General features: G+C 38.2%; 1 protein-coding gene across 4 annotated transcripts in view; it reads left to right on the top strand.

Moving 5' to 3' along the window:
- Positions 1–14,364, top strand: part of HMCN1 (hemicentin 1) — a 192,255-nt gene that overhangs the window by 144,822 nt on the left and 33,069 nt on the right. For all 4 annotated transcript variants that reach the window (XM_035333229.1, XM_035333227.1, XM_035333228.1 and 1 more), the window contains exons 64-76: positions 38–197; positions 788–912; positions 2,239–2,422; positions 2,581–2,678; positions 3,102–3,380; positions 3,944–4,134; positions 5,731–5,812; positions 6,592–6,728; positions 10,974–11,115; positions 12,175–12,319; positions 13,271–13,398; positions 13,805–13,961; positions 14,139–14,260. In XM_035333229.1, coding sequence (XP_035189120.1) covers positions 38–197; positions 788–912; positions 2,239–2,422; positions 2,581–2,678; positions 3,102–3,380; positions 3,944–4,134; positions 5,731–5,812; positions 6,592–6,728; positions 10,974–11,115; positions 12,175–12,319; positions 13,271–13,398; positions 13,805–13,961; positions 14,139–14,260 — 1,950 coding nt within the window. The remainder of the gene's footprint in view (positions 1–37; positions 198–787; positions 913–2,238; positions 2,423–2,580; positions 2,679–3,101; positions 3,381–3,943; positions 4,135–5,730; positions 5,813–6,591; positions 6,729–10,973; positions 11,116–12,174; positions 12,320–13,270; positions 13,399–13,804; positions 13,962–14,138; positions 14,261–14,364) is intronic.

Below are 14,364 nucleotides of genomic sequence, written 5' to 3'. Positions count from 1 at the left end.
TGATGAATGTTCTCTTCCTACCACCCTGCATTCCTAGTTCCTCCTAATATTGTTGGCTCTGAAATGCCTAGTGAGGTCGGTGTCCTCCTGGGAGAAAGCATCCAGCTTGTCTGCGATGCTAATGGTGTGCCCACGCCCGTTATCCAATGGCTTAAAGATGGAAAAACAGTTGCCAGTGATGATTTACAAAGAATAAGGCAAGTAAAAATTAGTAGGCAATGAATTATCTTCTTGTATAATTTAAAATATGAAGAGTGTAAAGAGGACTGGAAAGAGGAACCATTCTTCTATTCTGGGTGCCTAAAGAGGGTCTGAGTCTTCGTTAGCCTGGTTAAGAACATCATCTCCCTCTTCATCTTTTATCATTCTAGTATACTTTGTTATTACTTTGATTTTTAAAAAATAAAATACAATTATACTGAGATAGATATCTGTTTTTTTTCTCAGTTAATAAGTTCCCTGAAAGTTCATCAGATTAATTCAATTTTGTAAAGCTCTGTAAGTTCCATTAAGTTATTTTGGAGGTGAAAGATCTCGATGGTTTTCGTTATGGGTTCTGAAAAACCTGTTTGGAATAAAATCTTACTACAAGGTTAAAAAAGACATCTCCAAATAAAGCTTCCTAGCCTATCTCTAATAAATAATAATTTACAGAAAACAGTGGTTCTCTAGTGAAATTCCCAAGAGAATAGAGGGAATTGATTTAAATGTACAAAACTGAATGTTTATTTGCCAGGTCATAGTAATATGTAAAAAAAATTCACGTGTTTTATGACCTTCCTTGTAGAGTAACTCCAGATGGCAGCACATTAACCATTTTCAGAGCTCTCACTTCTGATACAGGAAAATACACTTGTGTGGCTACTAATCCTGCAGGAGAGGAAGACCAAATTTTCAACTTGAATGTATATGGTGAGTTTTCACAGATGTGAAACTAAAATCTGGTCCATAATCCTATCTTTGTAAGTGCACTCAGGCCAAGAAATGAACGCCTGTCTTCAGGGTAATACTACATGCACATGTTTCCAATTTCATGTACTGTAGGTATCACAGTATGTTACACAGGATGTTGTGTCAATGACAAGATTATTTAAATTGCTGTTAAATGTGTTTTCGGGTAAACAGAAATTAGTTCTTTGGTGTATTTTATAATAGAGGAATTCTGCTTTTGGTGATTTTTTTCTTGTTGAGATTCACTGGGGGCTGATTTACCATGATATTCCTCTTTTTTTTTTTTTTTTTTTTTTTTTTTTCTATTAATCAATCTGCATTAATTCTTGTCAAAAAGTAAAACCAAAGTAATATGGTAGAACACTAATTGTTAAAGGTTCCCTCTTCCCTGAGAAATAGATTATTTAGAGTTTAAAAGAAATATGATCTAGTTTGGGATTTAATTAAATTGGGATTAATTAAATAATACTGAAAAAAGCACCACATAACATCACTATACAACAGTGGAGACTGTTTTGGTCAATTTGTATTGGCTGAGGCTAGAGCAATAACCAACTTAAGTCATCTTATCATGCAACTGTAATGGTGTGCAATGGGATCCTAAGTCAGCCAGAGTTTGGAGCTGCATGTGCCTGGACCTTCTTTATAAAGTGAGTCCCTTTTTGGCCCAAGACTTAAAAGGCTTTCAAACTATAAAACCAAACAAAAAGACAGCTAAAAACAATGTTCTTTTAGAATCATGATCCAGAATACTTAACCAGTCATTTTGAAGTTTTCTGTATGTTTTAAAATTGTCAGCCTATACATCTAAAAGTTAATAAGCTAACTTTTCTCCTTCACGACTCTAGTTTTCATGTTATTTAAGGTTCATTGAAGTCGATACCTTTGGCAGCAAACTGCAAAGTCCCATTTGGCCCTTAAGAGGTTCAGCCCATTCCCTCTAATGCTTGACCACTTGCTCCCCCCTGCAATGCCATTTTTTCCCCGTGAGCTTCAGGCTCTGAGCCCAAAGATCTCATTTGCCACAGCCAGCACAAATAAGAGGGAGTGTTATAAACATTCTACTGTGCATCTGGTTTTAAATATGCAAGTGAATATTTATTAATGCTCAATATTATTGTTAGAGGTTTTACTGTTAAAAAAATTGGGGAGCCTCTTCTTTCTTAAATGCCTGTGGGACAGTAGGTGCAAGATTTCATAGGCTTCCAAGTATGGCAAAATTAGATTTATGGAATGATTTTAAGAACCAGTCTGAGTATCTTCCTTTTCAACATTCACAAAATGTAGTTCCTCCAACAATAACCAATAATAAAGATGAACCAGAGGACCTCACTGCTCTTTTGGACACCTCCATAAATATTGAATGCACTGCTACTGGAACTCCATCTCCGCAGATAAACTGGTTAAAGAATGGCCTTCCTCTGTCTGTCTCCTCCCAGATCAGGTTGCTGTCAGCTGGGCAAATTCTAAGGTTTGTTTTCATTTATTTTAATTTAGCTAGCCAGGTTTTCTGTCTTTTGCTAGCTAGCATTGTTGGAAGCAAGAATAAAATTTGATCCAAACCATGCCATAATAAAAGTGTGATACTGTATTCCAGTTACAGCTCAACTAAAATGATTTTCTCCTTAGGCTTGCCCGAGTGCAGATATCTGATGCTGGTGTGTACACTTGTGTAGCATCCAGCAGAGCTGGCGTGGACAACAAGCATTACAGCCTTCAAATTTTTGGTAAGTTTCTCTGAAAAGCTATATGTAAAGAAACTATTGCTCAGTTAATTTCTTAAACCTAATCTTCATTTTTCCTTCTCATAAACACAAAGTTGCAGACATCCACAAGTGTTTCATACTTAGATAATCATTAGAAATACATTCACTTTTTTATGTTGTTTGTTTGTTTTGTTTTGTTTTAATGCAGAGTGTTTTAACGCTAGAAGAGTCCTTACTTGAATTGGCACCCATGATATGTCGCAGGTTTTTTTTTAGAATGAGTAATAATATATAATTTTCAAGTGAATTTTAACTCAGTTACTTAACACAAAATAAGGAGTGCAGGTGAGGAGATGCAAAAGGGTATCTGCATTGCAGTTATTTTATATTCAGAATTAACTATTGTGTGTACTCTGTGTGAATCAGCTCTTTGTTTCTCTGCAGTACCACCAAGCTTGGATAATGCTGGAGGAACAGAGGACATGACTGTAGTAAAAGGCAGTTCAACTTCAATGAAGTGTTTTACTGATGGCACTCCTGCCCCTACTATGTCCTGGTTTAAAAATGGACATCCTTTAAGCCTTGGAGCTCACCTAACTTCAAGTGACCAAGGAATGGTCCTTCATTTTGTAAAAGCAGAAATTGGTGACACAGGCAAATACACTTGTGTAGCATCCAATGAAGCTGGAGATATCAGCAAGCACTTTTCCCTGAAAGTACTGGGTAAGGTTAACCTGTCAGCTGAACAAAATGCAAGCAGTAAATGGGTATCTACTCAGGGCAACAATTCAAAAATTGTCTAGTGTTAAGGGAGTATTTTCAAGAAACATCTTCTGTATTTAATAAGACAAACAGGATATGGAACATACCTAAAGATGTTTGTGTAATATAGTATGTATTTTTACTCAAGATTTCAGGAGTACTGAAATATGCCAACTAGCAGTAAAGTGATTTGCAAAGTAATTTTGTATAAACAAACAAATCGGGTTAGTGGAAAATCAGCTTGACAGGTGGATAGCACAGCTGAAAGTACAACAGCTAAAGAGATAATAAAAATCTTCACTGATACCATGTTTTTTTTTTTTTCCCCAGAATTATGAAAACATTGACTACTAAATTAATTTTACAAAATGTGCAAATTTCTAGACAGAGGCAGATGGAAATCATGATATACCCAGTTGTACAGCCAGGCATAATACTAATGCAGACTAATTCTGTAAAGTCTGAACACAAGTTGGTGAATTAGGCTGAGTCAGTAAACAATGTGAATGTTTTTCCTTCCATAGAGCCTCCTCACATCAATGGTTCTGATCAACCAGAGGAGCTCTCTGTGATTGTCGACAATCCCCTTGAACTTCTTTGCATGTCTACTGGCATTCCGGTCCCCAAAATCTCATGGATGAAGGATGGGCGCCCACTTCCACAGAATGACAATGTTCATGTCCTAAGAGAAGTGCTTCGAATAACCAGTGCTCAGGTAAAGCATTTATTTCAAAACAGCCTCAAATGTTTTGAAAACATTTTGTTTCAAAACAGCCAACCCTAGAGGAGTGTACAGAATTTTCTGCTATTAGGGCCATCCTGAGAGAGGTCCTCAAAAACATCTATAAAATCATCTGCTTGCATGTGCAGTTGGAGAATATATTTTTCAAGCCTTGCCTTGGAATTTTCCGTACAGAAGAAGCAGTAATATCATGGGTAAAGAGTGACCAAGTACTTCTGCCTCTTCTGAGCATTATTCAAGTTCATTCTTTATTTATTGCTGTTTTTTCACAGAAGCAGAACAATCAAGTCTAGGGACTTGTGCCTTTTTTCTGGGTTTATTTCTCTTTTTAGTCTGTAATCTTATATTGTTGACTTCCTGTCTATTTGACTCTTGTTACTGTCACTTGTTTTTCTTCTTCCATATTTTATAGTTCCTCCTCAGACTTTCTTCTTTTTCAGAGAACTGAGATTTTCCTAATATTTATTTGCTTCTCACATGTATAGGCCATAGACTGCAGTGAAAAAAAAAGCCTTTGCAGTCACCTATGTGAAAGTTAAATAAAAATAAATAAAGACAATACAAAGGCTTTCAGATTAATTCAGACAATAAAAGAGTCCATGGAAAAGTAATTTGTACAGAACTAGACCACTGAACTAAAGCTGTATTCAGCTACACTCAGCCAGGCTGAAGGTCACCAAACACAAGTGGGACGGGGCTCGGGAAGAAGGACAAGCAGTTTGATTCATTTGAACTGGTTTTGTTTCTAAAGCAAACACTTTTCATCTTTACAATGAGGAATTTACAGGACAGAGAAAGCATAAAGATATTTGAGGATTTGTGCATAAAAAAAAACTTCCTTAGTTCCTAGAACTGACCTTTGCATAGATGGATACTTATAGACTCTTCCTTCTTCATTGATCACTATAGCAGAAAGCATCACAAAGAGAAGAGGTTCTTCCTGGAAGCAAATTACCCAGAGAGATTATTTAGAGTCCTGCAGCTCCTAAGCAATCTCTGTACAATTCTACCATGGTAAAAGAAGCAAGTTTCCAAGAACTAGAGAAGACAAGTCTCCAGGGAGACCTTAAAGCAACCTTCCAGTGTTTAAAGGGTGCCTATAGGAAAAATGGGTAACCTACAAGATAGACTCTTTATCAGGAAATTTAGTGACAGAACAAGGAATAATGGTTTTAAACTAAGCAAGGGTAGGTTTAGATGAGATATAAGGAAGAAATTCTTCACTCAGAGGGTGATGAGGCATTGGTACAGGCTGCCCAGAGAAGCTGTGGATGCCCAGTCCCTGAAAGTGTTCAAGACCAGGTTGGGTGGGGCTTTGAGCAATCTGATGGAAGTGTCCCTGCCTACAGCAGGGGGGGTTGAACTAGATGACCTTTAAGGTCCCTTCCAACCCAAACCATTCTATGATTCTAAGAACTCTTTTTCATTTATTTTCAGACAGTTCTTATCTGTTGTCTTTACTTTTAAGTGCTGCCCTTTAAATTTTGCGGTCAATGTTTATGTTTCGCTGTTTTTCTGAATTGTTCCCAGATACTGCAATTCTTGCTGAAGTTGTCCATGTGTTTCTAGGTGGAGGACACGGGAAGATATACATGTTTGGCATCTAACCCAGCAGGAGATGATGATAAGGAATATTTAGTAAGAGTGCATGGTAAGTTTAATTTAGGCAAAAAGTATTCCTCAAACTGTAAACTCCTAAGGTATGTAATAGCATCTCAGTTTAACAGCTTATGTATTACTACAGAAGAAATATGTGTTTTGAGAAAGTGATGTTATATCATGTGATAACGAATATTTCTGTATAAGATTAACTATTCTAAACCTGATGAGCAATTAAAAGGGAAAGTTCTACCTGATGCAATCCAAGCCTTGTATTTTGAATAAATAGGAAGGTTACAGATATCAGTAATTGACATCAGTGGTCATTTGAACTGAGTTGATTGTGCTTATTAAAAAGAGCATAGAGTGTAATGATGTCTATGATCTTAGTTTTTCAGCAGAAAAACTTAAGAAATCTATTTACAAATGAATACATAAAAAGTAATGTCAGTTAAGGCAGTATAAACACTAGGACTTCTGCAGTTCTACAATATGCCTAAGGTTTCTTCTTGAACATTATAGCCTCCCTGTTTCTTGGTGGAGAGTTTCTGGAAATTCTGTGATTCCCCACTCTGTCTGGCTTAAATGCCGGTGCCTTCACTGAGAATGGACTTGTCACAGTTGTTTCCAGTGTGTGACTTAAGAAACAAGTTCACCAGTTATACGAACGTGGTGTATTTAACACAAGTATTGAAAAGCAGAACGAATCAGTGGCACTGTAGCTTTGTCTTTATCTTAAATATTGAGAAATAGAATGGAGTTCTTCAGTTAATAGTTTTAATGGTGGCTCATATCTGTGGTGTTTATTTTTCTTCTTAATTTTTGTAACAGTTCCTCCTAATATTGCTGGTACCAGTGGTCCACAGGACCTCACTGTGTTGCAGAACAGACAAGTTATACTGGAATGCAAGTCAGATGCTGTACCACCTCCGACAATCTCATGGCTTAAAAATGGAGAACTTTTAGAGGTACAGCAGTTATATTATTTGTATTAGTTTGTTGCTCCCTTTAGTTTTTACACACAATGCTTGAGGTTTCTTATTCTGTTCACTTGCTCCTTCAGTGCAGTCAAGTTACAGTGCCTTGAATTCAAGCTGAGTTGCCCCAGTACAAATACAGTTAGCCCTAAATGAGTACCTGAAGCTAGCAAGCATGTGAAGTGGCCATCCCGCTGTTACTTGTTCTTTTTTCCTTTAGGGGGATCCCTTGCTCCTCCTGGATCCTCTGAACAATCCTAGAAGCCTTCGGTATACTCCTGAATGGCTTCCCAGGAAAGGTAGCTGAGAGAAGACTACACTATATGTTTCCTTTGGGTATATTATGCATCCTCATATTCTAGTAGCATTTAGGAAGGAATTAAAATTCTTTACATTGGGGAAAAAACAAACCACGGGTTGCTAACCACCACAGTTTTGTATCAAATGCATCTTTTTCACTCATGGTTCCATGTAGTGTCATATAAGGCATTGACTCCTTGGTGGTTGAGAGGCAATTAGCAAGATGAGGATAGTTTAAACAGAAGTGTGGGGTTTTTTGTTTGTTTGTTGGTGTTTGTTTTTTTAAAAAATTTCTCATCATTTTATGATGATTCAGAAGCCAGATGATTTACAACTGAACAACTTAAGTTAGTAACTGAACTTAATAATTTTCCCTATATTGATCTTTATTTGTGAATAAAGAGAAAACAAATTTATCTTACGAATTTTGTCTCCCTTAGTTGTAGCCCTTCAGTAGTCTTCATACAAAGTTCTGGTCCTTTGTTTCACTTGTGTCAGCCTGTTCTTCAGGCTCTTTTTTGATTGTAAATTTAGAAGAATGAAGTATCTGTGGTAGAAGTAAGAATATGGGGAGTGATCTTGTCTTACTAAGTGCTGTTAGGGAACGTTACCTTGAATATTGCATAAGAACGAGCTAGAAAGAAGTGTAAGAGAAACAGTTCTTCCTCTGAATACTCAGTTCTTTAACTGGGTAGCAACTTATTTATGAAACAATTTGGAATGAGGCTTGGAGGTTAAACATGAATACTTTTTACCTGAGTCTTCCTTGGAAAGGTAGTGTTTTAAGCAGTACTTGAGATTTTTCCTTTTTCTACATCTTAACTTAAAAAAAAAAAGCCACTATTACAAATATTTACCAGAAATCAGAACAAAATAGAGGAATGATATGATTGACATAGACACTCAGCTGAACACCCAGGAATTAACTGTAATATTAGCTCTTTTTGCTTTAGGAATTCATGTCTGTATGTGAGGATCGATGCATCTTGATTGTGCAGTATGATCAATCTTCTGCCTTCTGATTTATAGCAGAGTTAGGAAGTTCAATTCAGTCTCTAGAGTTGGTTCTTCTCTAACATGAATTTATAAATTAATGCTGTTATAAATGTAGTCCAGATGTGGGCCTCTTAATTCATCAGGTGTACTTTAAGTAGCAGATTTAGGTTTATTATGTTCTATAGCATCCTTTTCATTCTTCATCTTAGATTAGATAAATATATACTCCAGGTATCAGGACAACATCAGTGTCCCCCTGAATTGTTTTGCCTCCCAGGTTTCTTTCTCAACCAGGAAAAAGTGTAACAGTCTACTGCAGCTGGGAAAGAGCTTTCTCTGCATGTGGAAAGAGAGGTGCTCTATGGCTCAGAGGGTGGTGATAAGTGACGCAGAGTCCGGTTGGAGACCTGTGACTGGCGGTGTTCCCCAGGTGTCAGTGCTGGGTCCGGTCTTGTTCAACATCTTCATCGACGACCTTGATGAGGGAATAGTGTCCACCCTCAGCAAGTATTCTGATGATACAAAGCTGGGAGGAGTGGCCAACGCGCCAGAAGGCTGTGCTGCCATTCAGCAAGACCTGGACACTCTGGAGAGGTGGGCAGGAAGAAACCAAATGAGGTTTACCAAGAGCAAGCGAAGAGTCCTGCACCTGGGAAGGAACAACCGCATGTATCAGTACAGGCTGGGGGGCGACCTGCTGGAGAGGAGGTCTGCGGAGAAGGACCTGGGGGTCCTGGTGCACAACAGGCTGGCCATGAGCCTGCAATGTGCCCTGGTGGCACAGAGGGCCAATGGGATCCTGGCGTGCATTAAAAGGAGCATGGCCAGCAGGTCAAGGGAGGTGATCCTCCCCCTCTACTCTGCCCTGGTCAGGCCTCACCTGGAGTACTGTGTGCAGTTCTGGGCTCCCTAGTACAAGAAAGACAGGGATCTCCTGGAAAGAGTCCAGTGAAGGGCAATGAAGGTGATATGGGGCCTGGAGCATCTTCGCTATGATAAAAGGCTGAGAGACCTGGGTCTGTTCAGCCTGGAGAAGAGAAGACTGAGAGGGGATCTCATCAATGTTTACAAATACCTGAAGCGTGGGAGACAGAGGGATTTGGCCAACCTCTTTTCAGTGGTTTATGTGGACAGGACAAGGGGCAATGGCCACAAAATGGATCGCAGGAAGTTCTGCACCAACATGCGAAAGAACTCTTTCACAGTGAGGGTGACAGAGCACTGGAACAGGTTGCCCAGGGAGGCTGTGGAGTCTCCTTCTCTGGAAATATTCAAGGCCCATCTGGATGCCATCCTGTTCAACCTGCTGTAGGGAATGTGCTTTGGCAGGGGGGGTTAGACCCAATGATTTCTTGAGGTCCCTTCCAACCCCTACAATTCTGTTGTTCTGTGATATGGACCTCCTTATCTTGGGAACATTAAGGTTTCACGATGACAGGAGATGACTGGAGAAGTCAGATTTTCAGATTGCAATGCTACTTGGGTTTAAGTCATCACTGCTTTTTGAAATGGCCTTGTAACGTGGGGTTTGATTCCTCATTTTGCTGTCTTCCACTGTGCAGATTTAGAACTCATTAGACTTCTCTGTGTTTAATGATGTAATTGTGCAACACCACCACTTTCAGTAGCAGAACTATAGGAAGACCTAGCCTGGGACAGCCTTGGCAGTTGTAGTCTCAGCACTCTTCCTTGCTTTTGGGAAGTGCACATCGAGTGTTACCAAAATAAGTAGATAGGAGTGTCTGGACCTACTCCATCCTTTATTTAGACAGTAAAAGAATTGCTGAATTTGTATTTTTTTTAAGTTGATGTCGAGTATAGTGACAGATTTAAACAATAGCTTCATTACCTGTGTTTTGTCTTCTATATGCTGTTTTGTTTAGAAGCACAGGCTACGTACTCAACAGGAAATAAGTTTTGACCCAAAATCTGTGTCTAATCTGTCCTGGTGGTGAATCATTTCACCTGTGAGGCTCCAACACTGTTGTCTGTTTTGCGTCCTTAGACGTGCTGTGTTGATGCCTAGTGTTAGACCAGAGTATTTGAGTGGTAGTGCGGAGGGGCGCAGAACCACAAGTTTCACATATCTGTTGTAGTTGCTATCCGCAGACTGTCTAACCAAAAGAGCAAATGGGAATGTCAGCTTCGAATGTCCAAAGTGTGCGTAGCACATACTGTAAAGGTGTTTTTTTTTTTGTTGTTTTTTTTGTTTTTGTTTTTGTTTTTGTTTTTTGGGGGGGGGGGGGGGGTGGGGGTTTCCTTTTTTTTTTTTTTTTTTTTTTTTTTATCCAGTCAGCTTTTTGAACACCTGTAGTTGGCATTACTGTCATTCAGTTGTTCAGTTCTGATCCAGACTAGCCGTGGTTAAAAAATAAATAAATAAATAAAAATAAAAAGCCTTGACTTCAAATGGCTGCTGAGCAGGTGCTGTACAATCACAGAGCTGAAAAGAGTGGTTTCCTAATATCCAGAAATGCTGGCTAGCAAACTTAATAGGCTAAGTTTATGTTGGATCCTGTCTGGTCAAGACTTGCAATGTTTGAAGAACAGTCTAGAGAAACTAGTATTTGTTCTGCTGGTGGTGTGCGCGGATTTTTGGGGAAAAAATAATAATCATGTGCTGATGGCTGCCTCGTTTCTGTAAAAACTCAAAAGCTCTTTGGCTATATGTTGTGAATTAGTTAACCCAAAAAGCCACCTTATTCAGGCACAATCCCCAGCAGGAGTTTCAAGGTGGAACCACTACTCAATTAAAACCTTTTTTATCCTATTATCTTCATGGCTATAAATAAAGTTAAGCTAGTAGTTAATTCAGTCCTTTGTTTATCTTTGTCTCTCTTTCATGGCTGTTCATACTCTGCAACAAAAGAATTCTGTATCTTTAGGAAGAGAACAATCATAAAATTAAATCCACCAAACTCTCTCTCTCTTTCCCCTTAGGGAACTCCTCGAGTTCGAATCCTATCCAGTGGGCGATACCTGCAAATCAATAATGCCGACCTCAGTGATACAGCAAGCTATACATGTGTGGCAAGTAATATTGCAGGAAAAATGACCAGGGAGTTCGTGCTGACAGTACATGGTAAAATTATGAAACTGTTCTTGTTGGTTTTGATCTTTGCCTGGTATTTCTGCTGGATTTCAAATGGCAAGAAAGAAGCATTAATAGTCATTTTGTAGCCAGGTGCAGGCCACTTAGGCTGCATCTGAACTGTGAAACCAGGTGTATTATCTCATGTATGTCACCATCACAGTTGTCCACCATGCTAGAAGACCTGCTGGGGACTCACCATGGCTCCCTCTTTGTCTCTCTGTGCTTCCTGCTGACAGAGGGTGCTGTGCATCCCGCCTTCATCCTGATACAGAGTCAAGATACATCCAGACTGAACACACAGATCCAAGACAGAGAAATGCTCTTGGGCAAATTTTTGCAAATTGTTAAAGCAATTCACTGGTATCTTGGGGGACTTGGTTTGCATTGCTGTTTTGGCCACTGGTTTTAAAAGTTACTTGAAAACAGGGGCTTCCCTGCAGCTACAAGCAGGAGATGGTAGGAACATAATGTTTGGAAGGCCCTGTGCATCCTGATACCTGCCCTCTAATACCATTGGCCCGCTGGTACTTTCTGAATTTCATTTTAAACCTTTTTTTTTTTTTTTTCCTCAATTGTAGACTGTTTAGAAACTATTCTATTCTCACACTCTCATGATGCTGAAAAACTTTTTCCTCTTTTCTGTTCTTTTGACAACTCACTCATAAGTACCTGCATTACGCTGTGACCCCACAGTGACTGTCCCTAGCTGTCCATTTAAAATTCTTGTTCCTCCTTAATTATAGCAAGGACATCACTTCATGGCCTTATTTTGCTGAGTTAAATATGCTAAACTCTTCTGCTGATTTAACTATGTGGTAATTTTTACAGTAACTAGCAAAGGTGATCTTCACAGTGCATTTAAGACAGACTTTGTTTTTCATTCCTTACTGCATTGTGGCAGTTATGTACTGCTCAAAGTGGTAAGAAACTTAGTTCCATCACTGTAATCATCCCTGTACCTGTTACTGCATGTGTTTTCATGTGTAAAGTTTCAGTCAGAGCAGAATTCTTTTTTTTCTGATACCTTTTGGAATTTTTCCTTTACAGTGGCTCCGACAATCCAAAGTAGCCCTCAGACTACTGTTGTCCATATAAACATGTCTGCTGTTCTGCAGTGTATTGCAGAAGGAGTACCAACCCCCAGAATTACATGGAGGAAAGATGGGGTTGTTTTTACTGGAAACAATACAAGGTATTGTGCAATAGTCAGAATAAATATTCTCCTTAGTGTTTTTGTTTGTTTGTTTTCATTTTGTTTTTCTTTTTTAACAATGTATTAGTTACAGAAAGCTTGATTTGACTTCTAGGACACATAAATGAGTTTTGTTTTCACAGATCAGAAGTGCTATTTCTACTATCATCTCAAATAGACCCAAATGTGGAAAATACTGTGACAAAAATAGATATCTAAAGAAGCTGTTCTTCAGAAAAGTAGCAGTAGCAAAGATTTCACCCTTTTATTGTTAAGAAAGACAAAAAATAAAACAACAACAACAAAGCCTCCTTTGACAAACTCAAAGTAATGATTTTTTTTTTTTTTTTTTTTTTCTGATATTGAAGCTTTTGAACAATAGGTCTGGGAGATATTTACAATTTTTGGTAGGTTTGAAGATTTAGGATGAAGCCAAGCGATTTCATGCAGACCAAAAGCTCCTTGAATGTACTTTGTAGCTTCAAATATATTATACTTTTTATATATTTTCTAGTATTAACATTTATTATAATGAATGTTTTCTGTCTTCTGATTGCTTTAGGGGAAATTAGCTAGGCATTTTCTAGAACTGGGCAAACACCTAAGAATTCAATTATATTTCAAAGAAAAATATACAAGCATTAACTTTTTTTTTTTTTTTGAGGTTAAGTGGAAATTCTTAAAAACGAGTTCTGGACATCTGCAAATCTATCACCGTTTATGTAGAAGCACTGTGTCAGTTAGATTTCATAAGTTCTTAAAAAAAAAAATGGATGTGCTGGGAAAAAATGAAGTCATAACTGCAATCAATGAGAAAACTGTATGTCCCCAAATTAAGACACCAAGTGTTGAGGTTATTTGTTGTGCAGTCATCTATTCCATCCGTACTATCAGAGTGGCCTATGGTTCTGTTGATTGGACAGTAGGAAAAATTGTGTGGCTTTGTTTCAGGTATTCCATATTAGAGGATGGATCTCTACACATCCACTCAGCACATGTTACTGACACAGGAAGATATATGTGTATGGCGACTAACACCGCTGGCACTGAGCGCAAACGAATTGATCTCCAGGTCCTTGGTAAAAGTTTTGGTTTTAGAAAAATATACTTATTTTTACAAGTCTAAAGTCCAGATATATCATTTTTCTTGTTCAGCCTGATCCAATATTAAGTTTAGCCCCTTTTCAGTTTCTCTGTTTAAAAAATAAAATTTAAAAAATTAATTGACAGCTTTAGGAATACAAGCAAATATAAGTGAAAAGAAAATATTTATTCTTTGTTATCTGTTGTGTTCACACCAACTGGAAATAGAAAGACCTGACACATCCAATACTACATGTTTAGTAGGTTCGTTACTGCCAAGTTACTCTTTATAAAAATCAAGTGAATGTGCTCAGGTGGTGCAGCTCTGTGTATATGGGGGGGATGGATGGATGGACATGTGTGTATAATGATTCTGAATAATTAGGCTTGGTTTGTCCTTAGTTCCTCCGACTATTGCTCCTGGACATACTAATATTACAGTTACTGTAAATGTGCAGACCACTTTGCCATGTGAAACCACTGGAATTCCCAGGCCAGCAATTAGCTGGAAGAAGAATGGCCATCTGCTTAGTGTTGACCAGAACCAGAATACTTACAGGTGAGGGATGTTTTCATTTCTTTGTGGGTTTAAAATGTTCAGGGATGAATTTGGCACTTTAAAAACCAGCCATACCTAAATGTAATCGTGTATAGCCTGTAAAATCAGTCATCTGATTACCTGAGAAGAAAAGAAGTATTTCAATGTCTTTTACTTTCTTCTCTTTTCTTTTTTCAGACTTCTGTCTTCTGGTTCCTTAGTTATCATTTCTCCTACTGTGGATGACACAGCTGTCTATGAGTGCTCTGTGTCAAATGATGCAGGAGAAGATCAAAGAGCAGTTGAACTCACTGTTCAAGGTAGTGGGGATATTACTATTACACGTGTATGTGTAGCATATCACTGAATTATTCCAATCTTAAAATGAGATTTGTATATGGTTCTTTTATGAGACTGATATCCT

Source organism: Oxyura jamaicensis, chromosome 8, assembly GCF_011077185.1.
Source record: "Oxyura jamaicensis isolate SHBP4307 breed ruddy duck chromosome 8, BPBGC_Ojam_1.0, whole genome shotgun sequence".
Taxonomy (NCBI): Eukaryota; Metazoa; Chordata; class Aves; order Anseriformes; family Anatidae; genus Oxyura; species Oxyura jamaicensis.
Note: the sequence above shows the minus strand (reverse complement) of the source record. Positions and strands in the feature narration are given on the sequence as shown.